General features: G+C 37.1%; 4 protein-coding genes across 5 annotated transcripts in view; 3 read left to right on the forward strand and 1 right to left on the reverse strand.

Moving 5' to 3' along the window:
* Positions 1 to 1176: 1176 nt before the first annotated feature.
* LOC134225268 (protein BCCIP homolog) lies at positions 1177 to 7141 on the forward strand. The gene is made up of 3 exons (XM_062705205.1): positions 1177 to 1495; positions 1559 to 1685; positions 6446 to 7141. Exons 1-3 carry the CDS (start codon positions 1373 to 1375, stop codon positions 7096 to 7098), a joined length of 903 nt encoding a protein of 300 aa, XP_062561189.1. The 5' UTR covers positions 1177 to 1372; the 3' UTR covers positions 7099 to 7141.
* A 2679-nt stretch (positions 7142 to 9820) lies between these two features.
* On the reverse strand, positions 9821 to 11370 carry LOC134208360 (protein YIF1B-A). Its single transcript, XM_062684350.1, has 2 exons — positions 11308 to 11370; positions 9821 to 11245 (listed from the first exon to the last, which is right to left on the reverse strand). Exon 2 carries the CDS (start codon positions 11214 to 11216, stop codon positions 10065 to 10067), a length of 1152 nt encoding a protein of 383 aa, XP_062540334.1. The 5' UTR covers positions 11217 to 11245; positions 11308 to 11370; the 3' UTR covers positions 9821 to 10064.
* A 2206-nt stretch (positions 11371 to 13576) lies between these two features.
* LOC134206146 (uncharacterized) lies at positions 13577 to 14046 on the forward strand. The gene is made up of 3 exons (XM_062681837.1): positions 13577 to 13681; positions 13739 to 13811; positions 13876 to 14046. Exons 1-3 carry the CDS (start codon positions 13599 to 13601, stop codon positions 14044 to 14046), a joined length of 327 nt encoding a protein of 108 aa, XP_062537821.1. The 5' UTR covers positions 13577 to 13598.
* A 450-nt stretch (positions 14047 to 14496) lies between these two features.
* LOC134225273 (putative aminopeptidase W07G4.4) overlaps positions 14497 to 22219 on the forward strand; it is a 73043-nt gene continuing 65320 nt past the window's right edge. The window contains exon 1 of one of the 2 annotated variants that reach the window (XM_062705242.1): positions 14497 to 14813. The gene's annotated coding sequence lies outside the window, so the exon portion shown is untranslated. The remainder of the gene's footprint in view (positions 14814 to 22219) is intronic. The other variant, XM_062705218.1, reaches the window with a different exon arrangement.

Below are 22219 nucleotides of genomic sequence, written 5' to 3' on the forward strand. Positions count from 1 at the left end.
GCAGCTAGCTAAAGATGAGTTAAACAGTTAAATTGATTTAAATTTGATTTTTGAATTCCATTGAATTCTTTACCTCGAATTAAAAGAGTATGACAAGCAGTTCGACTTGTTCTTATGACCAAATTTCTAAGCAGCGGATGATATTGTTTCGAAGAAGGGAATTATGTATGTACTCATGTATAATTCGAATATTATGAGAGCCAAAACGAAATTAAAATAAAATCAAAATACTTTATTTAAAATACCTATAAATGGGGACAAAAATTATCTAAAAGAAATATTTTCCAAAGTGTGATGCTAACTTAAACGTGGTAATGTTTTGGCACAATGATATTGATTGCCCTCAATACTTGTCGATCCTGTGCTGTGGGTATGACCTTCATCGATAATACAATGATACATCCAGTTTTCCTTAGTAACACCAAATAAAAATAAAAACTTTGAAATTTGATGCAAAATAAACCTGATACAATACATTAGAAATACATTAATATTTATTGTAACCGTATACAGTACTGTATTCACATTGTAAAACAGCAATCATAATTTAGGCATAAATTTTCAAACAATAGGTATACCATTGAAATTATCGTTCACGATAGAATATAATGTAAATATATTGTTTGTTCGATAAGTTATATGGTACTTTTTTATACGGGTCGCTATCAACCTGATTTTTTAAATGGTAAAATCAATTGGGTTGTATATATGTTTTTACATATTCTGAATCTGCATAAAAAACTGAGTCTAACCCCAATTTTTCAGAATTTTTGGAGCCCCGGAACTGTTTTTAATTTGAATTTTAAATTTGTATGGGACTAAAAATTTGTTCTTGTGCTGCATGGGCCAAATGTCATTCTATGAATGTTAGTGTCATTCTATTGATTGAAATGGCTTATTGTTTGCAGCACAAAAATGTAAATAAAAGGTTTACAAACAAAATAAAAATATGTTGGAGATCAGGAAAGCATGATCTTTATGTTAAACTATAAGAAACCTCATATTTTTCTTTACTAAACAACCCAATTTCTTTGCTTTTATGGCAGACGACTTTAGCCCAAACGAGGAAGCTCCGTTTTTCAGAAACAGAATTCAGAGAATTCATGAACGCGTCCCTAATAACGAAACTAACGAGCAAAACAAATTCCAAGAAGCTTTTTTTTTTGACAGACTACTTTTGAGCTTTTGTCAACCGGTCAAAAGAGCGATCCGACGCGCGTGTAAAAACAAATTTGTAGCACGTTTCTTTTATTTTAATCTGTAATAAACGTGGAATTTATTACCTTAGTCGTGTATAGACTTCCGGGAAGAACTTTATTTATCATTATTGACTATAACTATATTGATTATTGAAAATAAAAAAAAACTAGAAATGACCAGCAAGAAGGTAAAAGTTGAATCACACGAAGAAGGTGACGCCGAACAGATGGACGCGAAGAGTGATAGCGATGACTCCAGCGACGACGAGAATCCCGACATCTACAAGGGCGATGAGGTTTGGGGATTTGAATTTTGGTAGATTTATGTTCCTAATTATGTATACTATTGCTATTCTCAGGGTATCACCGTGGATTTTGAGGGACGCAATCCAATTGATTCCGATTTGGATGGGATCAAGCAGATGCTGGGACAGCTCTTCGTGAAGGCACACATTGACCTAAACGAGCTTTCCGGATTGATAATCGGTAAGTAAGGGTGGGAGGCGAATGGCATTGGTTTTTTTTAATAATGATGGAAAGCCTCCCCCTTGCGAAATTCAGAACGAAATGCAAAATATTGAAAGGGGTGTGAAAGTTGGTGCTGCAACTGAGGGTGGTTGTGTTGGATACGAAATCCTTGGTACTAGGGTGAACTGAATTTAAATATTCAGCAGCAAGGGAATACAGTCAAACCTCCATGAGTCGATGTTCTATGACTCGATATCGACTCATAGAAACAAATTATTCCATATTAAAAAATATTTCCAGGGCTACTGTGATGGCCCCTTCAAAGAGCTTTCCAAGGAATTTCTGTTCCACATCTCGATATTTCCTTGAGTCGATGGTCCCTTCAATATCCACTCATGGAGGTTTGACTGTATAATAGAATAGATGATTGGAAATGCAGCCAAGGCAATGAGGTGTAATACATTTCTAAGTACCTATACATAAAAATCTGATAATGAATTTAATTTCTGCTGTAACCGTTTGAACAGTATTTCAAGCATAATTTTTCATAACGACGTATGTAACAAAAGTAAACAAAACGGGGTTTTTAATACAACGTGACAATCACACGCGGCTTTATATAATACGCATCGATTTTACTGATTTCAGATCTTAAAATTCTTTAATTTAATCTTTTTGCGAATCGACGTATGTAAAAATTTCTATTTTTGAAGTCTCACTGTTACATACGTCGCTTTAACATATGGGAACTAAGAGCGACCTATGTAACAAAAAAATCAAAACAAAACAAAACTGCAGTTGCGTCAATCGTGCACTATGGAAAACCGACCAAAGTACACCGACGTACGTGTAGCATACCGGTGTATGTATAATTTTATCGTTTTTCACAATGAATTTGAATGAACTGAGCTTTACTGTGAAGCACGCTTATTACGTGTCTTGTAATGATGCATGCCAGCGGAAAAAAGTATTGAAAAAAGATTAAGTTTTAAAACAGTTTTAGAAAAAGTTTTGCCAACTTTCAGCAAAGGATTTCTCGAATCCTCATATTTGTTACATACGTCGTTATGAAAAATTATGCTTGATTTGTTTCTTTTAATCCGTTTTTCTGCCATTACCAAGGCATTGATCAAAGCTATGCATGATCCAAAAAATCTTGCTGATTTTGACGGTTAAGCCTTTTCGGCCCATGACTGTTTTCAATTATTTTAATATGGGAAGGAATCGCCTTTTATTTAAAAAGAATTAATAGTCCAAATGGATTGTACGACATTTCGCGGTAAAACATTCCGCGGTTAACCATTTCGCGGTGTACCAGCTCGCGGTCTGCCACTTCACGTTCAGATCATATCGCGGTATAACATTTCGCGGTTTATATTATTTGGCGGTATACCATTCCGCGGTTAGTACTATTTCGCGGCGAACTTTTTTGCGGTCAATACCAATTCGCAGGTTAAATTTTACTAATGTTACAAGTAGCTCAATAATGTGTTCTTTAGCTTTCAAAAGCCTGTAAATTTACCTAATTTTAATGTAAAGCGAATAATCATTGAGCTTACACCAGACTTGTTTAAATTTAAATCCCAACAAAAAAATATTTAGATGCAAAACATAATTGCAAATGCGACTATGTAAAGAAGGCGAAACAACACACTTTGCCTTATACCGGGCAAATGCAAACATTTAAAGAAGGCGAAACAACAGATTTTGCCTTATACCGGGCAAATGCAAACATTTGAAGAAAGCAAAACAACACACTTTGCCTTATGCCGGACAAATGCAAATATTTGAAGAATACGAAACATCACAATTTGCCTTATACCGAACACAATGCGAACATTTAAAGAAGGCAGTACATGATATTTCGCCTAATACCAGCTAACATTTAATGAAGATATATTTTGCCTTATGAATAATTTCTAGTCATTCCATCTTCTGAGTTCTACCAAAATAAATAGACAAACAGCGAGCTTTATCATTAGTGTAACTTGATGACAAAGTTCACACACCTAATCATCATATTGACAAGTATGTATATTGATATGGAAATGCTAATATCATCTTCCAAACTTGGACGTACATGTTCATGATAGCATTAGAGGCGAAAGTATAGAATTGATAGTTCCGTTAGGATACGGCAGGCATGAAGAATGTTTTTATATAAGTCGATTTGAAAGCGAGCGGAGGGCAATATTTTGTGATGGCACATATCGCACGACCTTCCTTCTGCCAAGCTCCCGTATGAAGGGGGAGGGAAGAATATCAGTGTGGAAGCTGATATATCTCCACTGGCTATGTATGTATATGTTTTTGCCTTTCTCGTATACTAAGTATACGGTAAAGGCTATATGATCGCTCCAAAAACAAACTTTTTATAGAAGGCCCGGAGACCCATAGTGTTATATACCAATCGACTCAGTTCGACGAATCGAGGTAATGTCTGTGTGTGTGTGTGTGTGTGTGTGTGTGTGTGTATGTGTGTGTATATGTGTGTGTGTGTGTGTGCGCAAAACTACTCAAAAAATGTCACTCATTTTTCGGGCACTTATCCTTAACCGATTTGCTCGCAACAAGTTGCATTCAACGCAGAATCCTGTCCCATTGTTTCCTATTTGAAATTGGTCAGATCGGACTATGGGATCAGAAGTTATGGCCAAAATACAAATTCATACAAAAAAATCGCGTAAAAAATGTCACTCATTTTTCGGGCACTTATCCTCAACCGATTTGCTCGCAACAAGTTGCATTCGACGCAGAATCCTGTCCCATTGTTTCCTATTTGAAATTGGTCAGATCGGACTATGGGATCAGAAGTTATGGCCAAAATACAAATTCATACGAAAAAATCGCGTAAAAATGTCACTCATTTTTCGGGCACTTATCCTCAACCGATTTGCTCGCAACAAGTTGCATTCGACGCAGAATCCTATCCCATTGTTTCTTATTTGAAATTGGTCAGATCGGACTATGGGATCAGAAGTTATGGCCAAAATACAAATTCATACGAAAAAATCGCGTGAAAAATGTCACTCATTTTTCGGGCACTTATCCTTAACCGATTTGCTCGCAACAAGTTGCATTCGACGCAGAATCCTATCCCATTGTTTCTTATTTGAAATTGGTCAGATCGGACTATGGGATCAGAAGTTATGGCCAAAATACAAATTCATACGAAAAAATCGCGTAAAAAATGTCACTCATTTTTCGGGCACTTATCCTCAACCGATTTGCTCGCAACAAGTTGCATTCGACGTAGAATCCTGTCCCATTGTTTCCTATTTGAAATTGGTCAGATCGGACTATGGGATCAGAAGTTATGGCCAAAATACAAATTCATACGAAAAAATCGCGTAAAAAGTGTCACTTATTTTTCGGGCACTTATCCTCAACCAATTTGCTCGCAACAAGTTGCATTCGACGCAGAATTCTGTCCCATTGTTTCCTATTTGAAATTGGTCAGATCGGACTATGGGATCAGAAGTTATGGCCAAACTACAAATTCATACGAAAAAATCGCGTAAAAAATGTCACTCATTTTCCGGGCACTTATCCTCAATCGATTTGCTCACAACAAGTTGCATTCGACGTAGAATCCTGTCCCGTTGTTTCCTATTGAAAATTGGCCATATCGGACTATGCGATCGAAAATTATACCATTTTGTTATGAAAAAAATCGCTAAAAAAATGTCACTCATTTTTCAGGCACTTTTCCTCAACCGATTTGCTCGCATTAAATTGCATTCGACGCGGAATGTCTCATATTTTCTTATTGAAAATTAGCCAGATCGGACTATGGGCTTAGATGTTATGGTCGAATTACTATTTATTGTGAAAAAGAGTTCAAAAAAGTCTAGCTCACTTTCTTAGCACTTAGACTTCATCGCTCGCAACAGATTGCATTCGACGCAGAATCTTGTCCCATTGTTACCTAAAGAAACTTGGCCGGATCGTACAATTGGGTCAAAAGTTATGGCGAAAATACTAATTTTAAAACTACTAAATAAAATGCCATTTTTTGCTCTTATGCTCATCCGATTTGTTTGCAACAAATTGCGTTTGGCGAGAATTATTTTCTGCATATAAACAAATATGAAAAATAAGACCAATCCACATATTGGTCTTATTTGAGATTTTTCCAAACCTTTTGAACGAACGAGAAAGGCACCATCACCGCTAGGTGGATTAATCTGGTTTTTTTTTTAAATAGCATGAAATAGTTCGTAAAAGGAAAAAGAAAAATGAAAGGGAAACGCTTTAAAGAAACGGTCATATAAAGAAGAGGAAATTAAGAGTTGGTAGAAAAAAATAAAGAACTCTTAAAAATAAAAAAAAGGTGAAAAGATAAGCTAAGCTTGAATACCGCGAAACGGAGCACCGCGAAATTGTAAACCGCGAAATTTTATATACCATGAAATGGAATACCGCCAAATTGTATAAACCGCGAAACAGATTACCGCCAAATAATACAGACCGCGAAATGGTTTGCCGCGGAATGTTTTACCGCGAAATGTCGGACAACCGTCCAAATGAGTGGAAAACAAAAACAAGCTGACAGAAAATATAATTTTACAGACTAACGTTCTAAAACATAAATATAAAAAGAACAAGTTTTCAATTTTTCTTGATTGTTGGCAATAGTTTCAATATTTTTAGACAAGTTTAGGGGCAAAAGCTGTGGGTGCTTTTCATTATTCCATGGGCAGAAAAGATTTAATAATTGTGTTTGTCAGAATATTTTATATAAGTTAATCGGATGCTCCCGGTGGTTTTTATTTTAGGACAAAATTACGTTGGAAGCGTTCTAAAGCAAGCCTACACGGATGACGACGATGAGGAAGAAGACGAGGATATGGAAGATCCTTGTCAAATTGTATTCGGGGTGACAACGGCAATCAATCTTGCCAACAAGCAGGATCAAACATGCATCAAGCAGCTCCAGAAAATGGTATTTGAGAAAGCGGAAAAATATGCTACGGATTCGGTGCTCAAGTTGTTTCGCGATGCCCTCCAAAGCGGATCCAAAAGCACGGCCCTGTTGTTGAACGAGCGCTTCGTTAACATTCCGGCCGCAGTTTGTGTGCCAATGTTCGAGAACCTGATGGTCGAGATGGATCGAGCCCGGGTGAAGGGAATGCCATACAAGTTCGACTATTACCTAATGTTCGTTAAGTACTACCAGAAGGCTGCCGCAGGTGTCAAACCGGCGGAGATATTGTACTCCAATGATGAGGAGGAGTACTTCATCAAGGACAGCTTGGCGAGCTTCGACTATTCGGTGCAGAAAGAAACCACGACGGCGCTGGCTGGAAATTGGTTGGAAGAGGATGAAGAGCTGCAGCCGTTCAGGAAAGTTTTGCTAATCGAGGCCAACAAGTTACCGGATATTGTGGGCGCGGTAAAGAGTTTGATTGCGGGTGCAATCAATAATTGAATTTATATTAGGCAGAATTATATGCGTGAATGAGAGAACTAAATGATCCATTTGTTTTTTTATCATGCTCACTACGATTGATCACAAGGCTTTCATTTTTGAGGACTATTTTCACATTAGAATTTGAATCTTAATTTTCTTAAAAATTAAATCTTAAACGTCTGACACTGGCTGCCAAGATATTGGAAGCTTTAAACTTCCTCCATTGATTGCCCTGCTGATTCAGGTTTGTTGATGTTGATAACTAAATCTGCCGACAAGGAGCGCTCGGCAAGGTCGTTGGGCTTCAGAACGTCGGCTCCAGGAGCACGTTCACCTCAATTCGGGAGATTTGTGCAAAAAAAGGGTCTAGGCGCTAGCGGAACATGATATCAGTGAGTATAACTTAACGGACGTTGATTTTCGTTAGGCTGGAATCCAGCTGGACATCGCAGCAGCAGCAGAACCAGAGACTCATGGCAGCGTAGCCTCCATAAAAAATATAGGTCGACCAAACTTTAACTTGCCAATAACTCTAACTAACGTTTTAAAGTAATAGCACAGGACACACAATTAAGTAAAAAACTCTCACAATCCTTAAATCATCTTACTTCCTTGTTTTTTTTATACGAATTTTTCAAATAATTCCTTCAAGAAAGCTGTTATCTTAAATTCTCAGGTGGATTATTTTTTAAAAGATTTTTACAGGGTTCTCAACTAATGAAGACATTTCAAATGTACAAAATGCTTTCGGTAATCTCTGTACAAACTTCTCACAAACTACTTTTACGAATTCCTCGTTTCAGAAATTTCGGCAAAAGCATCGTAAACTTCTTTTACTCTCCATGAATTTATTCAGCAGTATCTCTATTACAATCATTCAAATAAATATTTCCAAGAACTTGCTTAAGTATTTCCGTCAACAATTTTTCGAAGTTTTTTTTTACATTTTTACATCATATAAAATCTATGCCACTGACTCTGCCCAAGGAAAGACATTTTTTCGAAAACTTATCACCTTAGGGGCAGTAGGGGCAATATGAACATACGGGGCAATATGAACATACGGGGCAATATGAGCCACCCTCATTTTGAGCTTATTGACAAGTTTTATCATGTAAAAGTTATATGATCTTTAAGAGGATGCTCCACATTTGCATCAACGTGAAAACCGCATTAAAATTCAATTCAAACATGAAAATACACTTGAAAATGTAAATTTTCGCTGCATAGGCAAAATTATTATAAGATTTGAAGTTTATAAATAAGGTTTTGACACAAAACTGATTAGAATACAGGTCAAAAATACACCACAATCAAAAGATATATTAAAATTGAATATTGTGCACACATGTTTGTATTGATACAAATCTGAATTTATCATAAAACTTTTTTTTTCCCAAAACCGGTCTCTATGGGGCAATATGGGCATACCTGCACAGAGCAAGATATCAGGCCTTAAAATGCGAACAAGCTCAAATTTCAGTAGTCAAATACAAGAATATTATCATATATGTAAGATTCATTACGGAAAAATTACAACAGCGCATTACTGCGATTGAAACAGAAAAAATGACCATTGACCAATTGAAAAGTGGCTGTTCAAACGGTGAAGAGTGACAAATCGGTTCAGTCCGCTGTTGTGCGGTTTTTTAATTTTATTTGGTGTGGAATACTCACAACTGTTGTAGGAATATCATATTCTTCCATATTACGATACTTTTTTCGCCTAAATAAAGTTTTTGGATGGGTGGCCCATAGTGCCCCAAATGGTGGCTCACAATGCCCCGTATAGTCGGGAACACACATTAAAATCAATACATTTTCAAAAGTGCATTCCAACAATTTCCAAACGCATTTTTCGTCATTCATCGACGTAATATGAAAGGTAACATTCTCTAGTATAAGTCAACTACATTTAAACGATGTTTTTTTAGTTTTTCGCCGCTTTTCGGAACGATTTCCTTAGGTGGCCCATATTGCCCCGATCACCCCTATATGGAAATTTTCTTTTTTGAGTATTAATTCTGAACTGAGTCATAAAAAATATTTTATTTGCGTAAACATGAATATTATAGCACTGCTTCATATTCTTGTCGCCTATTCCGATTACGGGCATTTGCAAAGTATTTGGCGTGATGTCATGTGAAATGTAAATAAGATGTGTGAACTTTGACATCAAGATACTTTTTATCACGTCAATAGGCTCGTAATCTGAATAGGCTAGTACCTGTGCTTCTACTGATGGATCCATATGATCCATTGAAAAGTATGTTTCAATAACTATCGTAATCAATGATATGGAAATGCTAATATCATCCAAACTTGGACGTACATGTTCATTATAGCATTAGAGGCGGAAGTATAGAATTGATAGTTCCGTTAGGATACGGCAGGCATGAAGAATGTTTTTATAGAAATCGATTTGAAAGCGAGCGGAGGGCAATATTTGTGATGCCAAGCTCCCGTATGAAGGGGGAGGGAAGAATATCAGTGTGGAAGCTGATATATCTCCACTGGCAAAATGAAGGTGGTTTGACTTGCTCATATGCCATCGCGTGCGGAAGGATTTGCTATCGACGAGTACTGTCTCCAAATTTCTAATATGACATCAGCATTTAGTCGAATAGGATTTTTATTGCACAGTTCTGTTTTTCTCATTGCGTCCGTCTCGTCGCATTTGTAATCATTTTATTGGAATAAGTTTCGAAATAGAACGAGCATTGTTAGTAAGAGAGATGAATGACAGAAAGAAAATTTTCCAATGACTTTATTTGAAATTAGATAAAGCAATAGAAAAGATACACGATAGTCGGCACCGGGTTGGCTTGCTCTCGATTCCTAAACGTAAAACGCAGAATCTGAATTTCTATAATTAGTAACTGATAGTGTTATATTATTCATTTATTTGATCAATATCGAATAAGAAAGTTAAAAAATATCGCTTTTCGATAGATTATCGTTTCAAATCTCAGCTTCGCGACAGCCTACAAAGCCGCCGCCGGCGCTATTACCGAGTCGTTAGGAATCAAATGCATTGACAGCCAGAACGCCAACACAGGTTGCAGACCGGTGACCAAAAACAGAAAATACAACTTCCGTTTGCGCCCGACGGTATGCTCGAACTGCTGCTGCTGCTGACGGTACGGATCGTAGGTGGGCGGGTCCTGCACGTGCACCGGTTCCGACAGCACCTTAGCCTTCAACGTACGGAGCAGAAAGAATGCCAGCGAAGCGCTGGCGTACATCCAAGACATGTAGTAGCCTGTTTTCCGGAGTAGAATGCTGCACAGCAGGATCGACACAATGGAAGCGTACTTGTAACCGGTGAGGGCCAGCAGATCAAGCGTTTTCAGCGTGGTGGGGATGTTGGCAATATACAGTGTGATGGTGTAGATGACGAGCTCGAAAATACTGTAGGCAAGTGCAGTTGATGCCTGAATTCCGAGCTGTTCCGGTGAGAAGCGATTCTGAAATCCCAGCACCATACCGGCTAAAACTACGTAAGTGATATAAGCCATGGTAGGGATGTACAAATCCGGTGCATTAATATCGTATCGAGGCTGTACGGGATTGTCATGATCGTATTTCAATGACCAATCCCTTTGGGTGAAGGGGAAGAAGATTAGCCGGAGTTTGCTCAGTACGTATCGATTATCCACAGCAAAATAGTACTTCAACTTCGTAACTGGAATATACTTCTCGAAATGCGTGTGCACAATCTCTTTTCCCTGGTCGGCCAACTTTTGTCCGTATTGTAGGGCCATATCCTGCACAATTGGTTGTTGAAACATAGAAAATTGGGGAGGAAAATTAGCCCCCGGCTGTTGTTGTGGCGCTCCTCCCGATTGATTCAACGGCATCGTCTGTTGTGAAGAATGCGGAACATTTTGGAAGTTGCTATACTGGTTGAATCCTTGTCCGTAAGCATTGGAGGGGCCCATATATTGTTGATTTGGTGCAACTGGTGGTACTCCGTAGGGAGGATTATTTGGCATTGGTGGTGGAACCTGATCGAATGCATTGAACTGTGGAGCCGAGGCAGCTGGACTGCCCATTGCATTGATGTCGCTCACTCGTTTGGGCTTTTTCGGGCCTCCTCCAGGATGTCGGGAGCCGCTACTGGCGTTGTAGTTCATGCTTGGGCTTTGCTTTAAGACGCACAATTCTGTAATATTGATGATCTGATTAAATTAAACAATATATTTTGATATAGAATTAAAAATGCACTTTTTCTAGTTACACATCACCACTCACCACAGTGAAGAAATGTCAACTGTCAGATTATGTTTTGAAAACGTCTGGCGAAGCTTTTTAGGGGTCATGCAAAAAGTATGTTATGGTAAATGGTAAAATTTAATGTTCTTTGTTCGTTTCACCAAGTTCTGAGTATTCTCTACTCAAATCTTTATGAAGATTCAGCATGGGTCGAGCTGTCAACCTCTCCCGCATAATCCTGAACCATAACTGGACAATTTCTCTGATCATACATGATTATAAATAACACTACATTTACTATACTGATTGTTGTTCATACTTAAGATAAACTGACCTCATCATAAATCATCTTCACAATATGTTATGTTGTATTTAGTAAAACGACCATATGGGTAAAGGGCGGTTAAGTATAATTACAATATAAAAACGTTCATTTTCCAATACATTTTTTTCGGTGTACAAGATATGGTATGGTCCAGTTATAATTAATGTTTTTCATTAGAAACAATATTGGGTATGGTATACTACTATGGTATATGGTATATATACATGCTAACCTGAACCTACCCAAAATTATGTCAAAGTGACCCAGATTCAGCAAAACCGTGGTTACTCTAATTTGGGTTCGGGTACCTTAACTCAAATATGGGTAGCAGTACAAGCGAAAAAATATGCACCCAAAAAAATCTGCACGTTGTTTCCACCTGAAAAAGTACGTAGATTTTTTTTCACCTGAAATTCACGTAACCTTCACCTGATTTATCGATAGAATTTCCATTCTACGTGAAAATCAGGTAAGTTCTACCAAAGTTTTGGATAGAATTCACCGGACACGTAAGTTTCACCTGAATTTTCTGAAGCATTTGCAGTTACGTGTGCACGTAAAATGTACCTGAAAATTCAGGTGGAAACAACGTTTAGATTATTTGGAGTGTGGGTAACCGGTACCCACCCGGATAAAAATGTACTATTGGTTCAATAGTGTAAACAATTGAATTACCATAAAATGTACGGTATACAATAGGATACATTGTTTCTTGATGGTTGCACAGATTGTATCAACCCTGAGGATACAATACATTAACATATTTCTCTAATGCAACTATACTTGCAATTGTTTTTGGAACGTTTTCGTACATAAGTTTCATACATTGATAATTTTTTAAACGTTTCTTTACATTGGATATAAACTATATAACAATATATTTGCCTCATAGCGCCAAATATGCATTTTTTCCCTTTAAATTGCATTGTTGAACAGTAAAGCTGTCACAACTGAGAAATTTAAAATCGTATTGTTTTACTATACAAATACAATACAATCCATTGTATTTTGAACAGTTTTGTTCGGATATTTCAACAATATATTAACCATACACTCTATTGTGCGACGAAAAAAATGTATGGAAAAATCTCAGATTTTGTATAGTTACGATACTTAACAACCCGTACATTCTATTGCGTAAACTTCATTTACGTTTGAGTAAATGGTTCATAACAATGCATTCTAATGTATTTCTATGATTTCATTTACAATATAATCTATTGCCAATTTAATGTTATTAATAGTAGTGTTACAATAAATTGTATTGTAATTCTACTGTATTTTTTATTCGGGCAGCTTTTTTCGCTCTAGAAAATTATTATTGTGTAAAAAATGTTAAATAAAACAATTTCCCCAACGCAAAACAATTGTCGGCTGTGCCGACAATGCTCCGCCATGATGAATTCAACTATTCTTACCTGTTTCTTGCTGCATTCCTCTAAAAACCCCAACATTAATTCCAACATGCGACTTTGACGCTGGTCGACGCCATGTTGATATTTCCGAAAATGTTTAAGTCCTCGTTTACCCAGATTTCGGGTTCGGCTGACTCATATCCATTTTGTTGACATACCCAGATTTTGACAACTGCTAACATCGAAAAAATCCGGGTACAAATGACCCGGCCACTGGGTTGTTTCAGATTAGCGTGTACTGACAACATGTTTCCCAAAATAAAAAAAAACTGGATTCGTTATTTAATTATTATAAAAATTTACTTGTTTGATTTAACCGTGTATAAGACGGTTTTTGTTACTATCACTGTGAAACCAAACAATCCAAAATCGAGTGTGAAAGAATTCAAAATTAAGTAGTTTACTAACACTGTCTTTTTGGATTGTTTGATGGGTGATTTTAACTTAATTTGGGAGTTATCTCCAATAAGTCACCTTCGCGTTGTTGCTTTCCATTAAAGTACCCAAACCGATGTGTTGACTATTAACTTCAGTTTGGCTGAAAAAATACTTTGTAAGTCAGCATGTTCCAGGAGCTGCTATGGAAAATATTTATTTATTCTGGAATTAAATATGGAGCCTTCAGGAAAATCAACCAAGTTCACGGGTAAGTACCAAAGAGCAAATAAAATATACAATTACTATTTTAATATTGTGTTTTCAGCGGACGTTCGTCGCCAAAGTCTTATGCGAGCGCAACTAAAAAGCAACATTGGCAAATATTTTCTTCCTACGAGGTAAGCATTGATATCAATTTCGTACGGTATATTTATATTATTTCATTATTGTATTATATTACAGGTACAACCGTCTTCCGTTTGGATTATTCGGGAATGTTCATATAGGACGGATACAAAACCATTGAGACTGTGCCACTGTGAAATGGGCGTTGGTGGCGTGAGGGACCGGATCCAGTATATTTTTGGCAAAAATATTCTATATACGGTTTGGCAAGTTCTGGTTTATAACTAAGGTGTAAATGTATATAATCGAAATAAAATAATGATGAATTTGCATCTATCACATGAACCATATTTAATGAAGAAAAATTCATAATTTTATAAAATTTTGTGGGAAAATTGATTCTTGATTTTGAGTACTTTTCATCCAAACCGAAGTCTTTTTAGAACAGTTATTTTCACTCAAAGTTAGCTCTTCTAAAACTACTTAAAATTAAGTTTTTCACGAATAACTCAATTTTGAGTTGTTGCACTTAGCTGTCAAGATGAGTGAAAATGACTTAATTTTGGATTGTTTCGAATCTCAGTGTAAGTAACTTTTGCCTTTTTTTAAGCTTTGACAGTTTATTTTGATTTTCTTTCGGATTTTGCTTTTCTGGCTTTTCTGTTTCTCTCACCGTTTTGTGTTGGTGTTGGTGCGAAGCAAACTTGCAAAATAAAACTTCGTACACAAAAGTGTACGACATCGACGTTGGATGTCGCACTTGCAGCTCGGGTGGGTGGTGCATTTTTTGCAAGTAACCGGTTGTGCTTGTTTACGTTATCAGTCGTAAAAATTGTTTTGCTGGGCTTGTGTCTTGGTGTTATGCGGCAGACTGGAAACTGCCGAGTCAGCCACTGAAAGTTGATATTTTTGTTTAATTCTTTATTTTCGCGGTGAATGCGATTGTGTCTCGTACGTTTGGTTGAGGTTGAAAAGTGCAAACAAAGCCCACTCCGTAAAAGTGCTGAACCAGGTGAAAAAGAATTACCGACGTACCTACTGTTGAGGCTAGCAAGGTAAATATCGTTTTATTGTTTTTGTTTCTGTTTGAAATAGCCGAACATTAATAATGACAGTGTTCGCATTGTTCAAAGCTCCGCTTTGATCTCAAGATCTTATATAGATTATCATAACCTCAAACTTGCATCTGTAGAAATCTCCTTATCAGTTCCGTGAGCACACTACTATGAATGTGTGCGTGTCAAGCTCTGAAAGTCTGAAAAGAGGCAGCCAATTATAGGGTAAATTGACCTGCTGCAGCACTAATTTCGTCACGCGACTGCCGTGAATCGCATGTCTGTCCCATTTTTGCTGGGTCTCCTATTAATATGGGACAAATATGCGAGTCACGGCAGTACAATCAATAGGAAACTAAATTAAGTCTGTCATAACAGCAAACAAAAATCATATAAATTCAACACGCACGACAAAGCCAAAGAAAATACTATCAAGAAAAAGCAATGGGTAATGTTTTTAACATAACCGCGAGTAGACGTAGGACTTCTAGCATAATAAACAACAACATGTTATATGGTCAGAATCATTATTACGATGTAAGATATAGCTTCACAGTTTACGTTGCGGTTATCGAATACTTTTCGATCGATTCAACCATAACTGCTCGACATCATCACTAAATGTCAACATATAACATGCTGTCTCTAAAATGTTCTTTATTTCCTGCATTATATGTCAACATTTTATCATACTGTTGAGCGAAAATTTTGCACGCGAAAACAGACGATTTTTTATGGTGACATAACTTAACAACCCATTCAATCGTTATTTGTCAAATAACCGTACCACAAACTGTTAAAACTTTATATGAGATTGTTCATTTACAGTTGTCAACAGTAAAGGATACTGTTGTTGACCGCACGGGAAAATATCCATGTACACTTTGTAATTATGCGGGTTGTATAAACGTAACGTATTTACATATAACTTTTAACTTTTGGATCGACGGAGTTTGATTATAGTTATATGTATGTTGCGTAGAATTAATAATTTGTTTATTCAAAACTTCTGGAAATAAAACTAATAATCAAATACATAATTAGAATTGCTTTGTTTCTAACTGTTAAGCCCCTATTTACTCAAGCAAATGAAGGGCATTTATAGATTTCTTATTGATGATAGTATTTATTTAAAGTTCAAAAATTCTATTTATAAAATTATCAAAGTTGGGCAAAATGTGCTTTTTTTGGGGAAGTGTTCCGTTTTCTAAACAAAGAAATACATCATTGCTGAATAAAATCACAACAATAAGAAACAAGTCAAGAAACAGCAACCCTGCTAGTAGTACTAGTAGTCGTTTAGTACCAATCACAACTTAACATACTGTCAGTCACAAGATGAATACACAGCTAGCAGAGTCTATTATATAGAGTTGCGCAAAGAGGATCTTCTTACTCTTATTCTGAATGATGCTCTTGTTATTATGTTGAAAACTTTCATTTTTGTTCAACCCTTCAAGTGACTTCACGGGAGTGATCACTTCTAAAGCTTTTTAATTCGATAACCAAAGTCACCTACAGAGTGCAAACGTGAGTTTCTTGTTGCAACTTTATTGAGGGGTGTATTGAAGTTTTTTGAAGCTGTTTCTAGGACAAATCTAATACATTTCAATTCATGAGTTTTAATTCGCCATAATAATCATCAGGCGATAACAATACTTCCGCCTTACCAACAATCATTTGTTTACTTTGCTCGATAGGTAGACGGTTTGACAGTTCAATAGGTAGATTTGGCTTCACTCTTTGCGTAACACTATATATAATAGACTCTGACAGCTAGGTTTCAATCTGCCCAATTTATGGACGAGAAGAAGGCGGGGGTGAAAAATTCATAAACAAACCGGCTGGCTCTCCCATACTAAAATCCAAGATGGCTGAATTGGAACACCTAGTGGTGTATTCATCTTGGTCAGTCATATGCCATGACTCGTACTCAGGGCCGGATTTAACCGGAAGGGGGCCCCGGGGCCGACAACTTGTGGGGGGCCCAAAATGTAATGTTGGTTTTGGTACATACGATTTGTGGGGGCCCGGGGACACGGCCCCCCATAAATCCGGCCCTGCTCGTACTCATCCCGGTATCGAATGAAACCAATCTCTTTCCGTGGATGAGCAATCCAAATCTCTCTTGGCTAATTTTATTCTTCATCTACCACCGCTGCCATCGCTGCCTCAGCCATCATCGGCCTCTAGCCGTGAACTCCGAAAGATGCGATGGGCGATTGCATCCATCGCAATCGATACCACTGCACCCGACTATCATCAAGCACAGCACAGAATGAAAAAAAGACGCCCTCTTCTTTCATGCATATTCGCAGACCCACCACCCACCGGCAGCTCTTCCGCTGGCGACTGCATTCATTCATGTATTCATTCACTAGCAGACCCGACGAACTTCGTTTCGCCAAAAACTGATTTATTCTCTGATTTGATCTCGAGTTATAAAGAAATTGGTGTTTCATTTGTATGGGAGCCTCCATTTTCAAAGCGGGGAGGGATCTCGAACTATGTTAAGAACCTTCCCCGGCCCCAAAAACCTTTGCATACAAATTTTCACGCCGATCGGTTCAGTAGTTTCCGAGTCTATAAGGTTCAGACAGACAGAAATTCATTTTTATGTATATAGATTTAGATTTATGTACCTATATAGATTTATGGGCCAAACACAATTGGTAGGTTTGCGTGCGTTTTGACAGTTTTTCCATGGGAAAACTGTCAAAACGCACGCAAACGTATCAATTGTGTTTGGCCCATTATTATTATTTATTTAGTCTACATCTAAACAGATAACACTGAATCAACAATTTGACGCCAAGGATGTTATCGATCATTTAGTAATCTGCCTTAGACCATTTAGTAGTTTGTCAATAACTCATTCCAGAGGCCTAATTTCAAAACGTATTGTATGGTGGACTTTTAGTGCGAAGGTTTTTCTACAACTCTCCTTAACATGTCGATGTTCGAATTCCACTATTAAAGGAGCTACGGTGCTAGTTGCTATACTTATACTAAGTGATAACAAAATATGCAATCATTTAGTATGAGTTACTGCTACTAGCGCTATAGCTCCGTTATTAGTGAAATTCAAACAACGAACTGTTAGGCAGAGTTGTAGATAAACCTTTGCACTAGAAGTCCACCATACAACACATTTTGAAATTTAGCCTCTGAAATGAGTTAATGACAAACTACTAAATGATCGAAGGCAGATTACTAAATGATTGATAACATCCTTGTTTGACGCCCAGTGTTGTAAAATGTCATTTGCATTCGTTTGTATAATTTTCCCAGAACTTTTTTCAGAAGGTAGCTATCAATTCATGATGTATGACGAACTTATAGCTCTTAAATGTGCCTACAACTTTGTCTAACAAGACATTGCTGTAAATATGTAATCTGGGGCGTGGGAGGCAAAATGTCATTCAAATGACATTATGTCAAATGACACGTGACATTTTGGAGAGTTTTCACTCTCCAGCCTCAGATGTTATATTTAGAGCAATGTACCCTTGGACAAAAATATAGTCCTACTCAAGCGTTATGAGTACATCTAAAATTATGGAATAAATTTGGCTTCTAAAGAAAGTTATGAACAAATTAGTCAAATGACATGCAGATGACATTTTACAAGCCTGTTGACGCCACAATACACGGTTCGAGGCCGCATCTCTCCATCCTCGAATACGCCCCACGCTCGCCAAGTCGTTCTGCACCTGGTCTGCCCATCTCGCTCGCTGTGCTCCACGTCGTCTCGTACCTGCCGGATCGGAAGCGAACACCATCTTTGCAGGGTTGCTGTCCGGCATTCTTGCAACATGCCCTGCTCATCGTACCCTTCCGGCTTTAGCTACCTTCTGGATACTGGGTTTGCCGTAGAGTTGGGCGAGCTCATGGTTCATTCTTCGCCGCCACACACCGTCTTCTTGCACACCGCCAAAGATGGTCCTAAGCACCCGTCTCTCGAATACTTCGAGTGCTTGCAAGTCCTCCTCGAGCATTGTCCATGTTTCATGTCCGTAGAGGATTACCGGTCTTATCAGCGTCTTGTACATAACATATTGGGTGCGGTGGTGAATCTTTTTTGACCGCAGTTTCTTCTAGACTCCGTAGTAGGCCCGACTTCCACAGATGATGCGCCTTCGTATTCCACGACTAACATTGTTATCAGCCGTTAGCAAAGATCCAAGGTAGACGGATTCCTCGACCACCTCGAAGGTATCCCCGTCTATCGTAACACTGCTTCCCAGGCGGGCCCTGTCGCGCTCGGTTCCGCCCACAAGCATGTAATTTGTCTTTTGAAAATTATTTTGAAAGCTGCATTCCATACCTCGCTGTGAAATTTTTTTCATGATTCTACTTTTTCTTTTGATGACAGAATTCATTCTTCTCCTAGCGTATAGGTATGGGGCGGTGCATAGGTTCATTATTTGACCTTTGGGCGGTGCCGAAATTCATTTTGAATGAACTCGATGTATGAAAAAGTGTTCATTTCTAGTAAACAGCGCACCGCTCAAAAATCATTGTGTTCATTCGATGCACCTCCTCATTTAAATTTTCATGCGTTCACCTATCCTAGGCGTTCACTAATCTAATTGGTTCTCAATATGGTTCGTTGATCAACCAAGAGAGCTATTTAAATACGCTAGTGAGGCACTGACTACGGCGTTGCACTGGGTAATTGCCAAGGTTTGGGATGATGAGGTTTTCAAATAGAGCTAATAAACTATAGACGAATCCAAGTAAAAATAAGAAGAAGACACACGACGGTGTTAACTTTGACAGATCCTACAGCACAGCATAGGGAGATCATTTTAAAATGCTTATAATAAATTCTAGACAAAATGTAATTAAAATCTGATTGATGTATGATACGGAAAAAGTTTCGAACTGTATGATAGATACATTTTTGGAAAATATTTAAAAAAAATTGAGATAATCTTCCAGATATGTAATTCAGAACTTTTTGGGGGGAAATGCTTATCTAATCTTCCGGTCAATGTCATCATATAGTACATATACTCCTGTATATATACGATTGTGATGCATCACCAGTGCTACGATGTGCACGTATTACCTGGCAATCTAACTGCATTGATTGTCTGCCTTTTCAGAATTCCCAATAAGATTCCGTTGAAATATCACAAATGATGGTAATTGTTGTGGAAAGGGAAAGAAAAGTGCAGTGGGTACTGGTCAAGTTCCCCCTGGCGGTGCTAAAATATTAAGCGGGAACAATACCTAATTCCATTTAAATCTTTTAGTATCATTAGTGATTAGCACACGTTATTATTTTATGTGGGGGCACCATTGGAACACATTTTTCAACGCGGGTGTCAGACGGCTGACCCGAATAGTAAATTAGACTTGAATATTTTAATTTTATTTCTCGCTTAACTTTTCAAAAGGACCTAAGTAACAATTTTTTCATGAATTAATTTGAATAGCGCAATCAACAGAAGAACATGAGAGCTATTGATTGCAGTATTCAAATTAATTCATGAAAAAAATGTTACTTAGGTCCTTTTGAAAAGTTAAGCGAGAAATCATTTTATATAATGGCTGGACATGTTAATAATTCATTCTAGTTCTCAAATCTTTTGGTAGATACTTCTGGAGGCTGTCAAGGCGGTGGGAGGGACATTGCCTATGAGTGGCAGAGGCGGCTGTGCTCTGGGCGGCAGTATGGTGAAAGCAGTTTCGGGACAGTTAGGATTCAGTTTTCATACTTAAGAGAATATCTAGAATAATATTATGTTTTGATGAGCAGTAACAATGCCAACCTCCATTTTTAATCACGAGCTTTATTTAGTAGCAAAGGTTAACAGTACTCGTAATATACTTAATTCGGTGGGCACGCTTGGAACACATTTTTTAACTCAAGTTCGACCAAAAGTGTAACATTTAATTGATTTATTTGATTTCAGTTTAATTATTTTAATCTTTCGGCGTCAAATGGTTAGGTATTTGTTCCCCCACCCCTCCTGCTCCATCCTTTTCTATTTTATTTTTCCAAACTTAAACCAAAGATATTTAAGTACAAAATAGTCCACTTCGCGTTTCTCCATACTATCAATTGGCGAACAGACTTTACTGAGGTCAGCGCTGGCTAGTGGCAGAAAGTCGAATTAATTTTACAAAATCGATCATAGTAGCATTGGCGTTGGAATGATGCAAACGAAGTAAACAATCATACTATATTCAGTTCATAAGTCACTGCAATTAAATAATGCTCACAAATCGATCAAAGTTTATGTTTTTAGAAGAATTTCAAGGAGATAATCATTTCAGAATTATTGATCAGAAATGTAGGATAGCGCACAATGAACGTGTTTTTATTCGATGCTGTTCATTATAGTTTCACTTGTGGTACGGTACTACTGAAATGTTTTTATGTTTGAGAGATCATCATATTTATCTAAGATGAGGATACGCTGAGGATCTCAACGAATATCAAAATAATTTATTACTATAATTATAAAGTGAAATTCAAAAGCAACCAAATAGATCAGAAACTAAACAATTTCTCCGAAAACCCCGTAATATCAACAAAACTTTAACGTATTCGTAATGTTACTGTTGAGAATGCTGTTAAACATCTATAGTTTTGACGTGTTTGTCGAAATAATGATAATACGTCATAACATTTTCTTACACTCCATTAAATTAAATTTGCGATTCATAATTTTAAAAAATACTGTGTTGGAAGCAGCAGTAGAAAAGACGAAGAGAAAACATATGCGATTAAGGGGAAAGCTCATGTGAAGCAAAATGCAACGTTGAAATATGATGAATTCAATGTATTATAATTTATTTCTAGCAACATTTAACAATATCAATTCTATTAATAAGTAATTATCCTACAATTTAAAATATTAATTCAAGATTATACAAACGAAAAGAAAAATTGAAATGAAAATCAATAAACCTATTTATCTATATTTAGCTTGCGTCTTTTTGCTGATACTTTAGATTTCCTGTCAATGCGTTTTTTGCTATCTGCTTTCTGGATATTTGTGTTAAGTATTTGAAGTTTTGCTTTGGTTAACATGTTAATATACTTATTAGCGACCATTTCGGCACAAGACATACATAATATATCATTGATTAGAAGGGTATGAGATTTGGTTGTTCTATATGGCCAAAACAAAACATCGAGAAGCTTTTTCTTCACTGCGTAATTTGATTGTTTTAAAAAAGTTTTACAAAACTTGTATAACTTTAGACCTGGAGCGCTTAATCTCGACGAACTATCGTACTTTTTGTTATTAAGAAGAATTTTCAGATAAGGCCCTATACTATCTACATCTGCGAAAGATCTGTCAAGGCATTGTTTATGGACTATTTTCGACGCTATCCATCCGGTTGTGTAGAAGATACTGTTCGCTTGATTTAGGCTTAAATTTTCA

This window comes from Armigeres subalbatus, chromosome 1, assembly GCF_024139115.2.
Source record: "Armigeres subalbatus isolate Guangzhou_Male chromosome 1, GZ_Asu_2, whole genome shotgun sequence".
NCBI lineage: Eukaryota > Metazoa > Arthropoda > Insecta > Diptera > Culicidae > Armigeres > Armigeres subalbatus.

What these genes read in the sequence shown, in the direction of transcription:
- LOC134225268 (XM_062705205.1), top strand. Translation starts at nt 1,373, where the DNA reads ATGACCAGCAAGAAGGTAAAAGTTGAATCACACGAAGAAGGTGACGCC. An exon ending in ACATCTACAAGGGCGATGAG is followed by an intron (nt 1,496 to 1,558) that starts GTTTGGGGATTT and finishes TGCTATTCTCAG; the next exon opens with GGTATCACCGTGGATTTTGA. An exon ending in GCTTTCCGGATTGATAATCG is followed by an intron (nt 1,686 to 6,445) that starts GTAAGTAAGGGT and finishes TTTTTATTTTAG; the next exon opens with GACAAAATTACGTTGGAAGC.
- LOC134206146 (XM_062681837.1), top strand. Translation starts at nt 13,599, where the DNA reads ATGTTCCAGGAGCTGCTATGGAAAATATTTATTTATTCTGGAATTAAA. An exon ending in AAAATCAACCAAGTTCACGG is followed by an intron (nt 13,682 to 13,738) that starts GTAAGTACCAAA and finishes TTGTGTTTTCAG; the next exon opens with CGGACGTTCGTCGCCAAAGT. An exon ending in AAATATTTTCTTCCTACGAG is followed by an intron (nt 13,812 to 13,875) that starts GTAAGCATTGAT and finishes ATTATATTACAG; the next exon opens with GTACAACCGTCTTCCGTTTG.
- LOC134208360 (XM_062684350.1), bottom strand. Translation starts at nt 11,216, where the DNA reads ATGAACTACAACGCCAGTAGCGGCTCCCGACATCCTGGAGGAGGCCCG.